The sequence below is a fragment of the Orycteropus afer genome, unplaced genomic scaffold (assembly GCF_000298275.1).
Source record: "Orycteropus afer afer isolate SDZICR_OR568_19922 unplaced genomic scaffold, OryAfe1.0 scaffold00097, whole genome shotgun sequence".
NCBI lineage: Eukaryota > Metazoa > Chordata > Mammalia > Tubulidentata > Orycteropodidae > Orycteropus > Orycteropus afer.
In genome coordinates, this window is record NW_006921684.1 from 5,929,177 (window position 1) to 5,950,938 (window position 21,762).

The following is a 21,762-nucleotide window of genomic DNA, read 5'->3' on the forward strand; positions in this document are numbered from 1 at the left end:
CTGCTAACCAGACAGCTGGCGGTTCAAACCCACCAGCCACTCCTCGGAAGGAAGGTTGGGCAATCCTACTTCCATAGTGATACTGCCTCGAAAACCCAAGGAGGGGTCGCTATGAGTCGGGGCTGACTCCACGGCACATAACAACAACAACAGTGATTCTTCTTTGTTTCCAAGTTTTGCATTCCAATCACGAGTGATAAGCAACACATCTTGATTGCATGTTTGGTCAATTTCAGACTGCAGAAATTGATAAAAATCTTCAATTTCTTCATCTTTGGCTTTGGTGATTGGTGCATAAATTTGAATAATCGTAGCATTAACTGTAGGCATATGGATATTATCCTATCACTGAGAGCACTGTACTTCAGGACAGATCTTGAAACATCCTTTGTGATGATGAATGTCATGCCACTCCTCTTCAAACTGTCATTGCTGGCATAGTAGATCATATGGTTGTCTGATTCAAAATGGCCAAAACCAGTCCATTTCAGCTCACTAATGCCTAGGATAGGAGCTCTGGTAGCATAGTGCCTAAGGCACTTGACCGCTAACCAGAAAACTGGTGGTTCAAACCCACCAGCCACTCCTCAGAAGGAAGGTTGGGCAATCTACTTCCATAGAGATACTGCCTCAGCAACCAAAGGAGGGGTCACTATGAGTTGACAGCACATAACAAAAACAACAACAATGCCTAGGATATCAATCTTTATGTGTTCCATTTCATTTTTGACAGCTTCCAGTTTTCCTGGATTCTTACTTCTTACATTCCATGTTCTGATTATTAATTGATGTTTGCAGCTGTTTCTCCTCAATTTGAGCCATGCCACATCACCAAATGGTGGTCCCGAAAGCTTTACTTTATCCATATCATTAAGGTTGGTTCTATTCTGATGAGGCAGCTCTTTCCCACTTGTATTTTGAGTGCCTTCTGACCTTAGGGGCTGGTCTTCCTGCAGTGTATTGGACAGTGTTTCAGGGGTGTTCATAAAGGTGCCCAGTAATGTATCAGACAGTGTTTCTCTGCTATTTATAAGGTTTTCCCTGGCCAATTCTTCAAGAATTGGATGACCTCTTCCTTCTTCCCAGTCTGTCTCAGTCTATAAGCTGCATTGAAACCTGCGCACCATGTGTAACCCTGCTGGCATTAGAGACACCAGTGAAACAGCCTCAAGCCTCACAGCAACACACAAGCCACCACAGTACAACCAACTGACAAACAAGTTTGTCTTCCTTGGCTGTTCGAAACCTCTCCACCCTCCCCTTACCTGGATCCTGCAGCTCTGTTGTCACTGGCTTTTCCCCCGTTTCCTGCCTCTTGGGAATGGGGCCTGCCTCCCTCCCCTTACCTGGATCCCTTAGCTCTGCCTCATCCCCGGCTTTTGCCTCACTTCCCATGCCCCAGTGTGAAGCCTGTCTGCCTCCCCTATCTGGATTCTCGTGGCTCTGTCTCATCCCTGGCTCTTGCCCCCACCTTCTGCCTGGAAGCAGTTACAATTCAGGTTCAGGAATGGTAAGGATCAGTTCTTCATTGGGACAGCCTTCCCTCTGCGATGCCCATAGGCATGACTCCCTTTAACCCTTGGCCTCTCAGCCTGGCCTCTGTCCTATTCAGGCAAGTGCTATAGAGCTCTTTTTGCTCTGCCAGTAGGTTCACCCTACTCAGCCAGCAATACTAATATCCAAAGGCACTCAGCTTTCTCAGTCTGTAGGCCCACTCCTCTGCCTTGTACTGGTCTCTCAGTTCTGCTGCCACTGCTGCTGCTCCTGCCACCATCTCTCTGTCATCATCTCTGTACAGGAATCTCAGGTCCAAGGACACACTGCACTCTGGGTTCTACTCTGTCTTGATAGCAATGAAATCTCCCATTCTGCCTCTGCAATGGCTCATTTTAAGCCTAGTGGGATGGCAAAACTGACAAATCCCTACTTTACAGTTCTACACACCTGATTTGCACAGTTCCACCCCCAGAAGGAGCTCTGGTTGTACAGTGGTTAAGGCATTTGGCTGCTAACCAAAAGCTCGGTGATTTGAACCCACCAGTCATTCCAGAGAAGAAAGATGAGGCAGTCTTCTTCCATTAAGATTTACAGCCTTGAAAACTCAATGAAGATTGCTGAGTCAGAATCTACTTGATGGCACCGAGTGAGTGTGAGATGCCCACTGGGTGCCATATGTCTTATTTGCATTATTAACAAGCTATCCAGTCCCCTTGGAGTGCCACAGTCACCTCACATTTGCATAGTTCTATCCAGTCATCTGGTTGGAGTCCCAAAGACCATGGCTAGAAAAGCCATACTAAGTAATTCACTGTACCACAACTCTTTGGACATCAAGAGGCTTCAAAGATATTTAAATGTAAGCACAAAATATTGTTGTTGTTGTTGTCATATGCCATCAAGTTGGACCCGACTCATAGCGACCCCTCCTTGGGTTTCTGAGGCAGTATCACTACAGAAGTAGATTGCCTCATCTTCCTTCCAAGGAGTGGCTGGTGGGTTTGAACTGCCAGCCTTCTGGTTAGCAGTCAAGTGCCTTAGGCACTACGCTATCAGAGCTCCTAAAGCACAAGATAAGATGCTTACAGATAAAAGTGATCCTAGTCAGTGAATGATATAAACATGTGGCACAAGTGGTTAAGCACTTGACCACTAACCAAAAGGCTGGCAGTTTGAACCCCAGTGAGAGGTGCCTTAGAAGACAGGCCTGGTGATCTGCTTTCGAAAGGTCACAGCCTTGAAAACCCTATGCAGCAATTCTCCTCTGTACACAGGGGATCACCATGAGTTAGAATTGACTAAACAGCAAATAAACAATAAGAGAGAGAAAGAGATGGGCAAGGTAATTGATTTTTTTTAGCCATATTATCTACTGGCATTGCCAGAATTATCTTTGATTTTACCTGTTAAGGTAGTTTCATGTGACTGTTACTTTGTATCAAAAATCCTCCCTTTTCATCTTTTTAAGAGTTTACTTCAGTCCCTGCAGAACACTAGTTTTTGCTTACCTATTTTGCATTTTTTGGAGGAAAGGTTTTTTTTTTTTTTTTTTTAATGGTGAATTATTATTCTACTATTTGATGGTCACATCTTTTGGAAGCTTGGAAATAAATGGAGAAAAAAGGAATTTGTCTTAGCATTCTCTTTTAAAAAAAATGCATTACTCATTCCCCAATTCACTGCAAGTTTTATTTTAAAAATTACTTATGTGGATAGAGACACAGTGAAATTAAATGCAATCTAAATTTGAATGGACACATTTGGTTGTTTCTCAATTCCTCACTGAAGGGTTTCTGGTTTTGTTTTTAAAACCATCTACTTTATGAATGGCTTTGTGAATGCTTTGGGTCATACCCACAAAATCTGGGCAGCTTCTAGAACTTCCATGTACCCTGGCTCTGAGATTCCCCAGGGCATAGGTCCAAGTGACTTGCCCTAGAAGAGGCATTCAAGCAATTCATCATCTTTCTTGGCTGCCTCAGAGTTATAAGCCCACATGAAACTTTAGCACTTCATTGTACATTACATGTTATAATAGGATACTACTTGGACACAGGGAAATATTTGTTAAAGGCGATAGGGGAGATCCTGTTTTAAAACCAACCTGTAGTCATTGTAGAATACTTGAAAAAATACAGACAAGTACATAGAACAGAATACAGTCACCCATGTTGCCACTACCCAAAGAGAAACAATGGTGTATACAAATTTAAGTCCACTTCTTTCTGGTCTTTTTTTAAATCCAAATGTGCACACAGCATTTAAAAAATGAATAAATAAATAAGTGGAACTGCACTACCATATTGTTGTAACCTACTTTCTTTTTAACTTTTTTATTACAAAAAATTTCCAACATCTGCAAAAAGAGCCAGAATGATATATTGAGCCCTCAGTTAATAAATCATCTAGCATTAACAATTTTCATTTTTGGGCCAAATGTCTCATCTATACTCCAGCCTTCATCCCTCTGACATCATGTAATTTTTCTTGTATGTATGTATCTCTGGGAGATGAGAATTCTTGGTTTGTGGGTTTGTTTGTTTTTTAATATATAACATAACAATACCATTATCATATCTGAAAAACATTAACAAAAATTCTTTAAAAATCATCACATAGCCAGTCTGTACTTTTTGAAAGTAGTATTTATATGCAAATAATGTAATCATTGTGAAAAAAAAATTGGAGAAGAAACAAAAATCCTCATAGCTCTCCATAGAGGTGTTAACATTTTTAGCATGTCTTTCCAGATTTTTCCTATATACACCTACATATATTTGTAACAGTTTTATTGACATATGATGTACATAACATAAAATTCACCACTTTAAAATGTATAATTCAATGGTTTTTAGTGTGTGTGTGTGTGTGTATGTATGTGTGTGTGTGTGTGTATATATATATGTATATATATATATATGTATATGTATATATAGTATGTTTTTAGTATGGCTACATACTTTTCACAAAAATTGTATCATTCTGAGTGACTGCTCTTGGGTACAGTGGTCTTTTGGGGGTGATAAAAACATTCTAAAATTGATTGAGGTGATGGTTGTACAATTCTCTGAATAAACTAAAAGCTACTGAATTGTATAAATTATATGTGAATTGTGAATTAGATGGTATATGAATTATATTTCAATGTGTTATTGTTAAGTGCCGTCAAGTTGGCTCCAACTCATAATGACCCTACATACAACAGAATAAAATACTACCTGGTCCTGTGCCAGCCTCACAATCCTTGCTATATCTGAGCCCATTGTTGCAGCCACTGTGTCAGTCCATCTCATTGAGGGCCTTCCTCTTTTTCGTTGACCCTCCACTTTACTAAGCATGATATCCTTCTCTAGGAAATGGTCTCTTCTGACAGCATGACCATAGTAGGTAAGATGAAGTCTGGCCATTCTCACTTGCAAGGAGCATTTGGCTGCACTTCTTCCAGGACAGATTTATTAGTTCTTTTGGCAGTGTTCTTCTCCAACACCACAACTCAAAAGCATCAACTCTTCTTTGGTCTTCCTTATTCATTGTCCGGCTTTCACATGCATAGGAGGTGATTGAAAATACCATGGCTTGGACTAGGTGCACTTTTCTCTTCAAAGAGACATCTTTGCTCTTTAGTGCTTTAAAGAGGTCTTTTGCAACAGATTGGCCCAGTGCAGTTGTCCTCTGATATATTTCAATTAACTTATAAAAATTATATCATACAATACTATTGATAAAAACTACTTTCTTAATTTAATGATATCACAGACATATTTCCATATAAGTAAATTCTTTCAAAATACAGTTTTTAATGGCCATATGATGATTTTTATTTTCTTTAACAAATCCCCTATATTTAGAAGTTTAGGTTGTTTCCAGTAATTTTGCAACAATAGAAAATACTGCAGTAAACCTCTTAGTACATAAATCTGTTTTCCCACTTCTGCTGTTTCATGGAAACAAAAAAGATTTTGAACTGTTTTACTGGCACTTTAATGTACGTTTTTGCTGCTAAAAATTCTTTAAGCTTCATTGGTATGTGTGGTGATTTTTTTCTCTACACTTTAGATTTCAACTTGATGCCTTATAACTCTTCATAGGAATTCTTTTTATTCTTAAAGAAAAATAAAACTTTAATGACTTAGCTTGAACTGAATAGGCAAAACTTTCTAGACTAAGACTCAGTTTCTTTACTAACCTCAATATGATAATATATCAGAATGAAATTAGAAAAAAAAAACTTATTGCCATTCAGTTGATTCCAACTCATAGTGACCCCCTTTGGGTTTCCAAGATGGTAAATCTTTGTGCAACCAGATTGTCTTCCACTTCTGTGGAGTGGCTGGTGGGTTTGAACCACCAACCTTCTGGTTAGCAGTCAAATGCCTTAGGCACTATGCCAGAATAGGAAACACTAATTCTACAGTGCTGCTATTTAATTAGCATGAAAGCAATGAGTTAATTCACAGAAGTCAATCTATTAAGAGTGTAATTAGGAGGTTTGTGGTATTTCATTTATTACCTAGGATAGCCACCCACTAACTCTCAACTCAAGTCTGGCCTAAGATCCACCCAAAAGAATTTACTTATATAGAATTAGAATATAGAACCTCCCTTTGTTTTTCTCTTTCCCTTTCATTCATACACAAACATAATTAACACCCTTGACCTTGTTAGAGTGACCCTAAAACTACCCTGGGACTGATAGTCACCTTGAATACTCACTGACTGGCAATGGAGTGCAGAAGTATTTGCACTGCCTGCTGTTAAATAAAGCTGTTATAAATGTATCCACTGAGGAATTCCTTTCCCTGTCTTAAGGATAAATTTGCATCTTGTCATTTATTATTTGTTTTCTGGCAAACAAATACTCTTGCAAATGGTGCCACAGAAAAACTGGCATTTTTAGGAGTGCCATTTGGACTTTCTGCCATTTTTGAAGTAGCTTGTGCTTTGTGGTGAATTTTACACAAGTAGCTACATGGAGCTGTCAAACCACCATGAAGTGAAGTTGGGACATTGACGTGAGAGTCTTGCGGTGTTTGGAAAAGAACATAAATGAGCCTGGAGAGCTTGAGCATGTGACCAGATTGGATGAATACCACTTTTACTTAATTACATGAGATCCTGAATTGTGGAAACCAAGCCCAGTTGAAAAGAAACCCAAATGAAATACTGCTTTTCCTCACTGACAACTTTTCTGAGAGGAGGAAAAGATCCATCTTTTCATCCAACCAAGGATTGTGAAAGACCTTGAATTGCCACACTCATACTAAGCTAGAAATGTACATTAGCCAGAGCGCCAACAGCAACCATAAATTTTGACCTGCTAACTGGGCTTGGGAAAGTAAATGAATCATTTGTACTAGAGCAAAACTTCTGTAAGATGTAGGCTGCAAGCCTGTGGAGGTAAAATTCTGAGCGCCACTCACAGCCATCATGCTCTGAGGCCTCTGGGACAGACAGATTTGCTACTTCAGGAATGCCAGCAATTCCGCTTTGCTCTGATTTATGTTTACTGTAGTTGCAGAGAATGTGCGCCTGCCTCACATAATTTTACTAGTGTTTTGGTTTCACTCATTTACATTCCTGTTGCTTTTTTCTCCTGAATATGTTTAGCTGTATCTCACAGGTCCTCCAATATGTGTGTGTGTGTGATACAAATACATATTTTTAAAATTTTTCAATTCAACAGCTTTTACATGTATAATTCAGTGACATTGATGATGTTCAACGTGTTATGCAACCATCACCACTGTCCTTTTCCAAATTATTCCAGCACCATTAGCAGAAACTCAGTGCCTTCTAAGCCATGATTCTTCCTTTTCCCCTCCCTCCTACCCCTGGTAACCACTAATAAGCTTTGGTCTCTGAACATTTGCCTAGTTCATATCAGTGAGATCAGATCGTATTTGTCCTTTTGTGACTGACTTATTTCACTCAATGCAATAATGATTTCAAACTTCATTTGTGTTATAGTATGTATCAGAACTTCATTTCTCTTTATGGCTGAATCCTTCCAGTACTTTTTAGATAGAAATTTAAAACTGCCTTTGAAGGTATTGGGGGACTAAGTTTAGAACTGAGAGAGAGAAACTAGAGGATCTTGAATTAAGGTTAAGCCTCTTGGAAGCAATGCCCATGCCCTCTTCTAGCCTGTAGTGTGACTAGCCCCCATGGGAGTTGACAAGCATTAAATAATGTTAATAATATAGTAAGAATTGTTCTTTCCACTTTCCCTTCTTTTTATTTTTATGTATTTTTAAAACCTCTAGAGGCTCCTCCCCAAACTACCTTTAAGTTCTTAAAACCCTCTCCCTGATAAGTTTGAAGAAAGGTTGGGCAATCTACTTCCGTAATGATACTGCCTTGGAAACCCAAGGAGGGGTCGCGATGAGTGGGGTCCAACTTGACGGTAGTGAGTTTGGTTTTGGTTTTGGTAAGTTTACCTCGAAGATTACCTTGGAGAATCAATAGTCTTAACTCTTAAAAGACCCCAGATGTGCCCAGCTACCACTGTCCACCACTCAGAGGGGGATCTGTGTAGGAGATCCTGGATTGAGTGGGAGAACAATGTGGAACAAAACTCAAAATCATTTAAAAAAAAAAAAAAAGGGACCAGGATCACTGGTCTGATAGAGCCTGATGGAACCACTGAGATTATGGCCCTTAGCTGCCCTTCAGGTCTGGAATTGAACTTCCAGCCAAACAAAGGACAGGCAGATGAGCTGAACATTTACATTAGGTAGATACACTCCTTCAAGAGATCAATCATGGGAGAGCAGAAGGGCTGTGCATGCACAGGGAGACAGTTCTGAAGGCAGGAGTACATGAGAGGGAAGGATACAGGGAAGAGGTAACTATGGGGAGGAAGTGGGAAGAGAGCTTTTGCATTGTGGGAAATTGCAGACAACACCAGGAGATAAAGTGTATGTGAACTGCTGTGTGGACAATGAATTTGCTCTATAAACTTTCACCCAAATCACAATAAAAATGAAAAAAACAAAAACAGCAGAAGTTGTTGTTTTGTTTTTAATTATAACCCTTTTGGTTTTATATGTGGTTGTGAAAGAGTAGAGATTATAGCTAACCAGGGGACCTTTAATGGGACAATTCATCTTTACAATTTAGTATTTATATAAGTATACTGAACTTTGAAACTGGCTTGAGGCATGAATTTATGCAAACATTTTTTTAATGAGCAAGGGAATAAATGTTACTTAGTCTCAATGTTTACTTTTAAAATATAATTTCATCTTTGAGAGTTTTTTTCATTTTTTGTGATAGATATTCAAGACATAGCTTGTGAAATCATCTTTTTACTCTTTTAAGTTAAAGCAGCAATAATTATACTTTTTAAAAAATCAGATGTTTCAGTTAGTATAGTTTTAACTAGTTAATTTCGGGTATGAAGTAATAACCCAGCTATGCCTAAATAAACAACATATATACATTTAAAATTCACCTCATTAAATTCTCAATGACTTGCAAATTACTTCATCAGTAAGTATTTCATCTTTCTTCTCTATACAGTGTGGGTTCCCCAAGGTTCCCATGACATTGTCATGGAAAATAAACAGCTTGTTTTGTGTCATGTTTTGATCCTGCTGGGACACTGGAACTGAACTGGGTAGAAATGTTGAAAACTTAATTATTGACTTCTGGTGGCCTGAATGTTACCCTTTTTTGTTTTTGGGGTTTTTGTTTTGTTTTGTTTTGTGGTGGTTGTTTTGTTTTGTTTTGGCTAGGTTTTTTTGATGCCCCTCACTCCCTCTTTTCAGGAGAAAAAAAAGAAAATTATCATTGCCTGGAAAGGTTATTAAACAAGCCAGTAGATGTGAGTAACCTACCTAGTTCATGTTGTTGTTGTTATGTGCTGTCGAGTCGGACCCGACTCATATTGACCCCTCCTTGGGTTCCTGAGGCAGTATCACTTCGGAAGTAGATTGCCCAACCTTCCTTCTGAGGAATGGCTGGTGGGTTTGAACCGCCACCTAGTTCATAGTGTTACTTTATTTTTCTATTTTAAAATACTTTCCAAGTAATAAGGCAGAATATAAACATATCCATTTCAATATTACTGAAATTACACTGTTATTGTAAGTTGATACTGAAACACTTAAAATGTTAATAGGAATATTAACTATATGATGCTGTTTTATGTACATTCTAAGAGGTGACAGAGATAAAGTTCAAGCTATGGCATACTCACATATGGGAATGGACGTGGTTTTCCCAGGAAACGTGATGATATTGGTGATAAATTATTTATTGTTTTGCAAATTATCAGTGGTTCAGTGAAAATAACCCTAATATATTTTCCCCATCTTTTCAGCTGTGTAGAGGAAAAAATAAAGTGTCCAGTTAGCCTGGTAGTTTGATAATAAGTGGAAAGCAACTGGGGTCAGCACTCTTGATTCCAGAAAAATAAGCTTGGCATGAATATTTAAAGCAGTAGTTCCCTGCCTTGGCTGTATGGAAGAATCTAGACCATCAGCATTTTTTTAAAAAAAATCTCCCCAAGTGGTTCCAAGCCAACATTCGAAAACATTGGTTTAAGAAGCATTGGAAAGGAAAACTGAGTTAGGAGAATATTAATGATGGTCCAGGTTAGGATAAAAGCCTCAACTAGGAAATTAGCAGTGAAATACTCAGAGATATAAGCATTAAGACTTAAACTCTCACACAAAGGAGAAAAGTGAAGCAAAGGTACTATCTTCATAGAAGTGATGGTCATGACCTTGAATGATGGTTGTCATTGAAGAGAACAGGGGTAGAGATCTTTGAGAGATAACTACATTTATGGATGGAAAAATGTGTAAAATCCTGAGGAGAAGTAGGAGAATCACTTGACTAAGATGTTAGGAGCTAATGACTGAAATTTTCAAGTAGGATACAAGAATATCTTAACAATTAAGAACAAGTATAGTGAGTAATTACAGGAAGCCTCAAAATATTTTCAAATATCTCATATTACTTCTCTCTGAAATATTTTCTCAAATGTGTGCTTGCAGGGTATATTCAAACTTATACTTTATAAAGGTACTTTGAAATCCAAGAAAGACAAACAGACTTAGAAAACATAGGTTCTTGTTACAGTGCCACCCAGTCTAGCTAGCCAGCTGACCTTGGGTAAGCCACTTCACCTCTCTGGCTCTAATCCACTAAATGGGGATTTTCCTAACCCAGTAAATAAGGTTGACAGTATATTCCCTGCCTACTCCACAGTGGTATTATTCACATTAAATTGAAGAACAAATGTAAAATGTGTCATAAAATAGATAACATTATACAAATAAGGAATTATTAGTAGTAAACTTATATTTTTGCTACTGTTCATGATCACCTTAGTATTAAGAAGCCTTGGACCATTTGTATTCCTAGTAAAGAGGTAAAATAATACTTGGAAGTCCCAGGCACCCTTCTCTTAAGGGAGTCTATCATCCACCAGAGAAGACACGACTTAACAATAAAAAATGGTCATCACCAGGGTGTAAGTTCTATGAGGGCAGGGTTGTATTAATGTATCCCTAATGTCTAACCCAGTGCTTGAGACCTTAGCAGGCCCTCTTAATTTTTAAAGGATTAATGAAATAACACAAAGTTTGAAAAAAAGAAAAAAGTCATATAAATAAAGTGCTATTGTAATTTAGAAGAAGGAGAGATTTCAGATTTCCAAATTTAGTGCAGTGTCTGGAGCATAGTAATAGTCAAATAAATATATGATGGATTAATGAATATGGGGAGAGGAACCATGCCCCCAAGAAGCTACTTTAGTTAATATGCAACAAAAAGGAAATGAAACTGTTTCAGAGGCAGTATTTAGAAATAGCAGCAAATGAAAAATGATTTTTACATCTGGAAATGTCTAAATTTCTCAAGCCAAAACCATGGAAGTCAACGAAAACAGTGATGGGTCAGAGGAGACCCCAGAAATAGGGGTCTGCACCAGCTGATCGCTTATTCACTATATTGGTTACAGTTGCATTGCTCATGTGCTGATGTATACCTGTAATATGTGTACTACATGTTCTTATTTAAATGGGGCAAGTGAAAGGATCCTGACTGTATTGTCTTCTTTCTGTAGGAATAGATAATCTCTATGAGAGGGCACTTCACATCCGTAAACTTCTTCTGACCCTGCCCAGGTCCGTCCTTATAGTGATGAGGTACCTCTTTGCCTTCCTCAACCAGTAAGTACCCTAATCCTCTGCCACAATCCTCATCTTAATTCCATTTGCACTTCTTATGAATTCTGTCTTTGTTCTTGGATCCTGTGAAATGTACATTTGGGTTCCATTTATCAGCAGTGTCAGAGAGAAAATGGTTGACTATAGACTGAAGGTACATTCTTTCTTCCCCAGATCAAGGCTATTATTGTATGAGAGATGAAAGCTGTACCCAAGAAGCTGTGGCCATAAATGCAAAACTACCCAGATCTTGCTAAGACAGTACATTTCAATGAAATATGTGTATCTCAACCTTCATCTGAAGCTTGTCATGAATGCTTTTGTCAAAATGATGTAAACCACATCCTCACTGCATAAAATGTCTGAGATTTTTCATTTTTAAATCAGAGCTCAGGTAACAGTGGGACTCCAGATGAGATTCATCACAGATCCAAAAAAGAAGTCCTGCAAATTCAACATAATGAGACTTTGTCAAGAAGAAAAAGTTTGTTAAACATTCTCAAAAACAATGTAGCAGAAATCTTAATAATACTACACTGATTTCTCAAAGAAACTATATTCTTAATTTAGGCAGCCTGATTTATAGTTATGTTACTTCTTGAATATAGGCTCCATTGTAAGAGTATCTTCCCCAAGTCCTGTCCTCAAGTTCCTTTGCCATTCAACTTTTCAGTTAAGCAGTAAGAAATGAAGAAGTTCAGGGACAATTTATTAAGTAAGGGGGAAAATCTTCTTGTCCTAGCCTGGATTCCTCCTTTCTAAAATTAAGGTTGTCTTCTCCCTGCTTCACTGGACCACTACCTGTCTTTAGCTTGTCGTACTGTTGTAGCTTCTGTGTTGCTGTAATGCTAGAAGCTACACCACTGATATTTCAGATACCAGCAATGTCACCCATGTGGACAGATTTCCATGGAGCTTTCAGACAGACTAGGAAGAAAGGCTTGGTGATCTGCTCCCAAAAATGAGGCAGTGAAAACCATATAGATCACAGCAGAAGATGATTCAACTCACTTGCTTAGCGCCCATCATCAGCAAGGAACAGTCACTGGAGGAGAACATGAAGTTAAGGGCCAGCAAGAACATGGGAGACCCTTGGCACAATAAGCACAGCAGTGGATTTGAACATGCTGGCAATCACAAGGATGACACAAGACTGGGCAATATTTTGTTCTGTCATATATAAGGTTGCCATGAGTCAGAGTCAGCTCGATGGCAGATACCTATCTATATGTATTTCACAGGAGGTTTTGAGTTCTGCAAAGCCATGGGAATTTATTACAACCCAGCTGACTATTCCTGAAATCACATTCACTCAGTTTGACCCCATGAACCAGTGTCATACAATTGTGAAGTGCTGGCAGAGATCCATACAGAATGAGACTATCCTGCTGACCAAAATAATCACAAATGACAGTAGGAACCCATTTGTATAGAAATTACCACTGAATAATAAGCAGTGTCCAGGGGAATGGGTGTAATTATGTTTTACTTAAATAGATGCCGTAAATTTTCACTTTTAATTGAGCAAAGGACTGTTCACTCAGGTAGTTGTGAAAATTGGAGGCTCACTGTCTTCGCCTTTAATTGCCCATTACCCCTCCCCTTTTCCAATATGGAGTGCCTTGCACGGCCCTCTCCACGCTATCTCTACCAAATTTTATTGACACACCTGTACACTGGTACAACCCACAGTGGTGAACCAGTAAAACAACAGACTAGGAAAGCAGACTGCTAAACAAGAAAATTTGCAAACCTGAACTAACCATGGATCTCAACAAAATGGCAAAGGCACCTTGAATCACAGGGCTGGCATTGCTTCCAGGTTCCGCCATAAGATGCTCCTGGCTCCCCATACTTGCCTTCATCTAGAGACAAGGACACTATAAAGAGAGAGTACACTATTCTTTTTACATTGTAAAACTGAAATTTAGAAATAACACTTTTGTATCAAGTTTGTGCTTTTGAAGCCAGCACTAAAGAGCCAGAAAGATTAACTGTGACTCTTCTCTTGAACTTAAGTGTGTCTTGTGGAAATTAGACCACCTTGCTCTGAAACTCACTTCTCTTTCCTGTATCTGTTTTCAAGCTGATCTGTAACATAATCATTTGCTATTATTGTGAACTTTTTTTTTTTTTTAAGATGGTATGTTTGAGAAATGGCAGAAGGGAAAGGCATATGTTAGCTGTGGAAATTATGCTTTTGTATTTCCTACTTTCCAGACTATCTTATTTCCAAAAAAAGGTTAAAGTATCATGCCACATGATATCTCAAGTTCTTTGTCTCTGTCACCATCTGACAAAGTAGTTGAGTCCTTCTTTTTCCTCCTTCCATTTGTCACCTGTTCACCTGGATTTGACATTTCCTTTCAAGACTGACACTCTATCCACTGAATGATAGCATCTGTAAAGTCTCCCTAGAACAGCTCCTTCCCCATGTGTTAGAGGTACAGTAATAAAGAGCTGGCTTCTTTTGAGTCACTTGTGAAAAATATCTCACAAATATCCAGTGGACTGAATTCAGAAATTCATGCTAGTCAACTGGAAATCTCCCCAAAGTTTGTACTTTGCCAGCTTTAAATGGAATGAAACAATGGAGGAGTCTTTTTCCTTCTCTTGCCTTTATAATATCTTTTGTGATACTGGTTGTTGCCTCATTTTGGTAGTCTTAAAAGTCTTATAAAGCAGATTATGTTGTTGTTGTTGTTATGTGCCGTCGAGTCGGCCCCGACTCATAGCGACCCCTCCTTGGGTTTTTGAGGCAGTGTCACTATGGAAGTAGGATTGCGCAGCCTTCCTTCCGAGGAGTGGCTGGTGGGTTTGAACCGCCAGCCTTCTGGTTAGCAGTCAAGTGCTTTAGCCTTCAATTATTATTTTCTTTCTCTTAGTGGTTACAAAGAAAAGGTGCTTTGCTTTCTCTTCTTTTAGGCATTCTTTAAGATTTACAACTTAAATCTGAAATATTTTTGAGTGTAGGAAGACAACTTCAAAGACAACATAAAGCTTTATGGAGATTGTTCCCGTCCCTCCCGACACACTTAAGCAGTGTTTAGAACCTGACCATAATGTTTACAAATGAAGCGCATTTACTTGATCTTGGCCCCCATTGTAGTGGATATTGTATTCAACTTCTCTGTGGTTTTGAAAAATACCACGTAATTTTAAGCAAATAGGACTTATATTTCACTTTCAGTTTTCATTTAAAGACCAAAATTTGCTTTACTTTCCTTGGGATTCACTATCAGTTTAAAGTAGGATAGAATATTATTTTATTCTAATAATAAAAATGAAATCAATATTTTAGCTCTCTATTTTCTGGATATGAAGTATCTGTTAGACATCTGCTCTCTTCTCCCTCTTGCTCTTTTATTAACTCCTCTCTTGCTTCCTTTCATAGTCTTTCACAGTACAGTGATGAGAACATGATGGACCCTTATAACCTGGCCATCTGCTTTGGCCCAACATTGATGCCTGTCCCAGAAATACAGGATCAGGTTTCTTGCCAGGCTCATGTGAATGAAATTGTCAAAACCATCATTATCCACCACGAGACTATTTTCCCAGATGCTAAAGAGCTGGATGGTCCTATTTATGAGAAATGCATGGCTGGAGATGACTACTGGTAAGTCTAAGAGTTTTAGTCCCTCGTCTGAAAAATTATGGAGGTACAGACAGTAACTTAATTAGGAAAAAAAATTGACCATAGGCCACCAAATTATTCCAATTTAAAAAGAAAGAAAAACAAAAAAGAAGCAATAACATTTGAGATAAGTTAAAGATAGTAAGATGTGTGACAAGACTAGTTTCTTATTGTGGAAACCTCACCTACAATCCTGTCCCTTCTACTCCATCATCATCCCTAAGTGGTGCAGACAGTTAACATACTCCATAACTGGGCTCCGTAGGGTGTTCAAGGCTGACTTTTCAGAAGTTTATCACTAGGCCTTTCTTCCAAAGCGCTCCTGGGTAGACTTGAACTTCCAACCTTTTGGTTAGCTGCCATGCATATTAACCATTTGCACTACCCAGGGACACCTTTGGGAAGACAGACCAATAAAACTCAGACCTACTGAGACACATAATTTTGTTTTCATAGTTGTATTTGTTCCAAGGCCAGTGTCAAAGGCATATTTAAATCAGTTGCCAACAGTCAGTTCCTACTCATGACAACCCGTATGTGTCAGGGTAGAACTGTGCTCCATAGGGTTCCAGTGGCTGGTTTTTTCTGACGTGGATCTCCACGCCTTTCTTCTGAGGTGCTTCGGGGGGATTTGAACTTCCAATCGTTTTCAGTTAGCAGCTGAGAGTGTTAACCACCTGCAGCACCAAGGGACTCCTAAGGCATATTTAGTGTTTCCAGATATCCAGTCTAAATCACGAAACCTGTTGTCTTGTTCATTTTATCAAAGAGCAAGAATACAGATGTCTGACCAATACGATTTGATGCATTATACTCTAGGACCTTCTGTGGCTGCTACTTTTTACAAATGGTAAAAACCCTATAATAAAGAGTGTTATAGCCAATAACATGTCCTTCATTCGGTCCTTCTTCCTATATGTAGTATTCATTATGCTCATTTTATGTAGAAAGTCAATAATGTAATAGTTACCCTTGTCCCCCAGCAAAAGCAATATAAATGGACTTTTACGGTAATGTCGGATTTGTGCTTGTGACCCATGTTTTCTATTTATCAGTATACATTTGAGGAAAGGTGATGTTAGCATTAAAAGATACATTTTAAGAGGATAAAGTCATGTTTCTCATTCAGGTATAAAATAAACATGTATTAGGGATTTTAATTCATTATTCATGAAGGAACCAGAAAATATGCTACAACCAATTAAGAGAAAAAGTCAAAGAGCCATCAACTTACATGCAGTAAAAGAATGTGAAAATATATTTGCAAAAAGCTGCTCTTTCCATAGGGCAATAATCAGTCATATTCCACCAAAACCAAAAAACCAAATCCAGTACCAATGAGTCGATTCCAACTCATAGTGACCCCCATTGGCTTTCCAAGGCTGTAAATCTTTAAACCACTGACCTTCTGATTAGAAGCCAAATGGCTTACCCACCGAACCAAATCCACTCATAAGGATGCCCATTGGGTTTCCTAGGCTATAAGTCTTTACAGAAGTAGATTACCTCATCTTCCTTCCACAGAGCATCTGGTGGGTTTGAACCTCTGACCTGGGTAGCAGCCAAATGCCTTGTCCACTGTGCTACCAGAGTTCTTTATATCCCACCAGGATCCAACTGATTTGCATTTCTATAGGTAGGAATTACTTATATTGCTATCAATTTTCTGTAAGTTAAAGTCTGTCTTTACAGGATTGTAAAATAACCTAGTCAAAGACAAAGTTATACACACTCCTATGTTGTTGTTGTTGTTGTGATGTGCCGTTGGGTCGGACCTGACTCATAGTGACCCCTCCTTGGGTTTCTGAGCCAGTATCTTCAGAAGGAAGGTTGGGGAATCTACTTCCATAGTGGTACTGCCTCAGAAACCCAAGGAGGGGTCTCTATGAGTCAGGTCCAACTCAACAGCACATAACAACAACAACAACAATAACATCACTATGGAAGTAGATTGCCCAGCCTTCCTTCCGAGGAGTGGTTGGTGGTTTTGAACCGCCAGCCTTCTGGTTAGCATTCAAGTGCCTTAGGTATGACACTACTACTCCTATTGTTGTTGTTGTTATGTGCCGTCGAGTCGGCCCCGACTCATAGCGACCCCTCCTTGGGTTTCCGAGGCAGTATCACTACGGAAGTAGGATTGCCCAACCTTCCTTCCAAGGAGTGGCTGGTGGGTTTGAACCGCCAGCCGTCTGGTTAGCAGGCAAGTGTCTTAGCCACTATGCTACCAGAGCTCCTATAGGACCAGATAATCACTGGAGTCTCCAGCATTCCATTCCATTCAAAGATACCCAGTAATTCTTTGCCCATTCCAAAGTCTTAGATTGTCCTTTACAGTAGTAATTTTTCATTTCTTTAAAATTCCATTCATTTCACCTTCATATCCATTTCCATTTCTGCTCCACAGTGACAGCCCATACAGTGAGCATGGCACCCTGGAGGAAGTGGATCAGGATGCTGGCACAGAGCCCCACACCAGTGAAGATGGTATGCCCCAGTGCTCATTTTCTGTATCCTTTTTTTAAAATTGTTTGTATAAAAATTCAATAGATACAAAATACTTATAAATTCTGTGGAAGGTACAGAACCACTTCCAACTTCTAGAAAAAAGATGTTTCTATCTTCTCCCTTTTCTGATTCTATTACCTTCCTTGCTCTTCTGAAGTAACCACCATATGTTTGTATTTTTAAACAATTTATTAGTTCATTTTCCATTTTCTTGAACTTTCTATAAATTGAGTCGTAGAAGTTTTCATGATTTCTTCTACTAAATAATATAGCCCTGAAATTCATTATATCTGTTGTATGTAGATATATTTATTTTACCACTGAATGATATTCTGTTGTATTTATCTGTCCCATTGTTGGTGAATAGGTGAGGTGTTTTCCATTATTTTGCCATTAAGAACAGTGTTGCCGTGAATATTTTAGAACACGTATCTGCAACTGTGCAGTAGTTTTTCTAGACTATAAACCAAAAAAAAAAAAAAAAACCTCACTGCCATCGAGTGAATTCAACTCATAGTAACTCCTCCTTGGATTTCTGAGGTGGTATCTCTACTGAAGTAGATTGCCCACTCAATCTTCCTTCTGAGGAGGGGCTAGTGGTTTGAACCGCCAGCCTTCTGGTTAGCAGTCCAATGCCTTAGGCACACTATGCCACCAGACCTAGGGTATATACCTAGGAGTAATCAAGTCTTCAACTTTACCAAAAAAAAAAAAAAAAAAAAAACTCACTGCCGTTGAGTCGATTTGACCCAGCGACCCCTCCTTGGGTTTCCCAGGCGATATATCTACAGAAGTAGATTGCCAATCTTCCTTTCGATACTGCAAAACATTTTTCAACCACAGGATAACTGTTATTCCTTAAGTGTGACAGTATACGCTCCCACCAGCAGTGTATTAGCCTTCCAGTTGTATGTATTCATCAGCCCTTAATTTTATCAAATATTTTAATCTTTGCCAATTTTGTCAGTGTGTTAAGGTTCTGATTTCAATTTGTATTTCTGTGGTTACTGATGAGGTTGTTTTCATTTTTATATGTTTGGATTTCTTCTTTTGTAAAATTCCTACAAAGTCTTTTAACGTTTTACTATTGAGTTCTTTGGGCTCTTTTGTTTGGTTTTTGATTTGGGTTTTTGTTTGTTTGTTTGTTTTTATAAGAATTGTTTTTGGATTCTGGGTGATGTTCTTTGATGGATATATGCTTTGCAAATATTGCCTCCCACTCTATAGTTTATCTTTTCATTCTGTTAATTATGTCTTTTTGCTAAACATAGGATCTAATTTTAAAGTTGTTGAATTTATCAATCTTTTCCTTATAGTTATTTCATTTTGTGTCTTCTTTAAAAAATCCTTTTGTCCTATGAGGTAATGATAATTCTCACATATTTTTTAAAGCCTTTAAGGTTTTGCTGTTCTCTTGGGGGTCTTTTTTCCACCAGGATTATTTACTTTAGGGTATGGTGTAAGGTAAAGTACAGTTGGACCCTTTTTTTTTTTTTAATATAGATACACAAATGTCCCAACTGTCCTAGCCCCAGTGGTCCTGTCCCCACTGCTCCAGATCTTTGTCATAAATCAGGTGCTGCCTATATGTGAGTCTATTTCTGGACTTTCCATTCTCTTTCACTGATCTGCATGTATATCCCTACACCACTGCCTCAATACCTTTTAATAAATCTTGATATTTGACAAGCCAATACCTCTTATTTTGTCCTTCTTGACAATTCTTGGCCCTTTGCAATTCCACTTAAATTTTAGAATCACTTCTTCAAGCTCTAAAAAGAAACAAACAAAAATTCTGAAAACCTTTTTGGGTTTTATTACAGTTGCATTGATTCTACATACATTCGTATGGAGATAATTGATACTACAATATTGAGTGTTCCTATCCATGAACATATTACATTTCCATTTACTTAATGTTTCCTAATAAACTTGTATACTTTTATATGTAGAGTTTTTTTTCTAACTTCTTGAATTTAATTCTTAACATTATTTTTCAATATTTTTTGTTTTTTAATAATATAAATATGTAAGCTATTAATTTTCTTTTAGTAACTTTTTAGCCATGGCCACAAGTTCTTTTGTTCTTTTACACTGATTAATCTGCTTGACAGCCATCCATTGAATTTTTATTTTTAATTATTATATTACAGGTTTCCCCTACTATCCAAAAGTAGATCATTCTTATGAAACTTTTTGTAAGCTGTAATGGTGTAAAGTGAAGGAGCAATTCCCATTAACTTAATATAGGAAGAATTTTTGAGCTTTCCTAGCTCCCAAAATAACCTACCAAATCATACCAAAGAATACATAAAACCTAAAATAACACTACCTTATAATAAAAGCACGAGTGATGTGATAAATGCACAGCCTGTATAAAATAGAAAAAATGTATATGCAGTGTAGTTCTCAGGAGGGATCTTGGCAACACCACTGTCACTCCTTGTGTTGAGCATACCTCTTTAACAGTATACTGCAAAACAAACACTGCACACTAGTTTCATTTTTCAGAAAAGCAAAAATCCTCTTTGGATTTCTTTCATTTAGCAAAAACAGCTACTAATGTAGGTTGTTTGTAAATGTGAAGTGGTGTTTTGTTCAGTTTTTTACAGTTTCTAGCTGTTCATCCGTAATATCAATCCTTTCTAATGTGTCAGATTATATCTCTGATAATTCTAATATCTGAAGTCTTTATAAATTTGTTTCTGTTGGGTCTCACTCAATGAGTCTCATTTTCCAATGTATTTTGTCAGGTTTTTTTTTTGTCTGTGGGAATTTCTTTAGGTCTTGGTTGCAAGTTAATTTCTCCAGAGAGGTTTTTCATCTACTTTTGCCTGGGATACAGCCAGTCTGGGACCACATTTAGCTTGAGGTTTTCCTGGCCTCCTAGGTAGTGTGAATTGAAGCTGCAAATCTGCTTGAGGGCTGGCGTGTAATTGGGATTCTCAGAGATCATTTTTCCAAGGTTAGAGACAGGTGATTTCCTTAAGTCCCCAGGGTTGGATGTTTGTGTGTTTACAACCTGTAGAGGACTAAAGCAGACAAGATCTCTTTCTATTTCACTCTGGCAATGAGAATGGGACCTTTTGAGGGCTCTTTTGGGCTTCCAGAAACTGAAGCTTAAATTATCCAGCTAGGAAAAATTTTCTCAAGGCAGATTGTTCTAGTGTTTTATTTACCTCTCAGGATTCCCACTTTCATTGAGTTTGGGGTCTTTAAGTTTTCTTCACTGTCTTGATAACTCATTAAGACAATTATAATTTTTTTATTTAGCAATTTTATTTGATTTCTGAAGAAGGGTAATCAAAATGCCTAGTGTCCACCCTCCATCTACTAAAAAAAGACAGTTTCCTTGTGCCTTGAAAAGTAAAATGAATTGACATTTTCACACTTAAGTTAGAAGACATTCTTTAAAGTAAGAGCTTCTGTTTCTGTGATGTTGCTTTTGAAAGTCTTTGAGCTCTACCTCTGCAACCATCCTTTCTTTTGTCTTGGGTTTCTTTCACTATATGGCTCATTCCTTTTTCCACTGCTGATGTCTCTCTTTCTTTGCTTTCCCTAATGGTAGGAAAAGCCAAGGTGAATGCCCCAGCCATCCATCTTCCCCAGTGTCAGTCTCCCCACTGGGCCGTCTGTCAGTTGCTCTTACCTCTTTACTGTATGACAGCAGTATGCTTAGTGCTCTGCTTGTGTTTTAGATAACATTTTGATCATAGTCATCTGATTTCACTGGAAAGAAAAACATTCTTTTCAAAGAACAGATATTCTTACCCACAGCAATCATCCAAATTGAAATTCTACAACTAAATTAACTGTTGTTGTTGTTGTTATTTGCCGTCAAGTCAGACCCAACTCATAGTGACCCCTCCTTGGGTTTCCGAGGCAGTATCACTACGGAAGTAGATTGCCCCATCTTCCTTCTAAGGAGTGGCTGGTGGGTTTGAA

General features: G+C 38.2%; 1 protein-coding gene across 1 annotated transcript in view; it reads left to right on the forward strand.

Moving 5' to 3' along the window:
* SRGAP1 (SLIT-ROBO Rho GTPase activating protein 1) overlaps positions 1-21,762 on the forward strand; it is a 460,449-nt gene that overhangs the window by 428,135 nt on the left and 10,552 nt on the right. Inside the window, 3 exon segments of the mRNA XM_007942730.1 lie at positions 11,573-11,678; positions 15,070-15,294; positions 17,717-17,796. Coding sequence (XP_007940921.1) covers positions 11,573-11,678; positions 15,070-15,294; positions 17,717-17,796 — 411 coding nt within the window.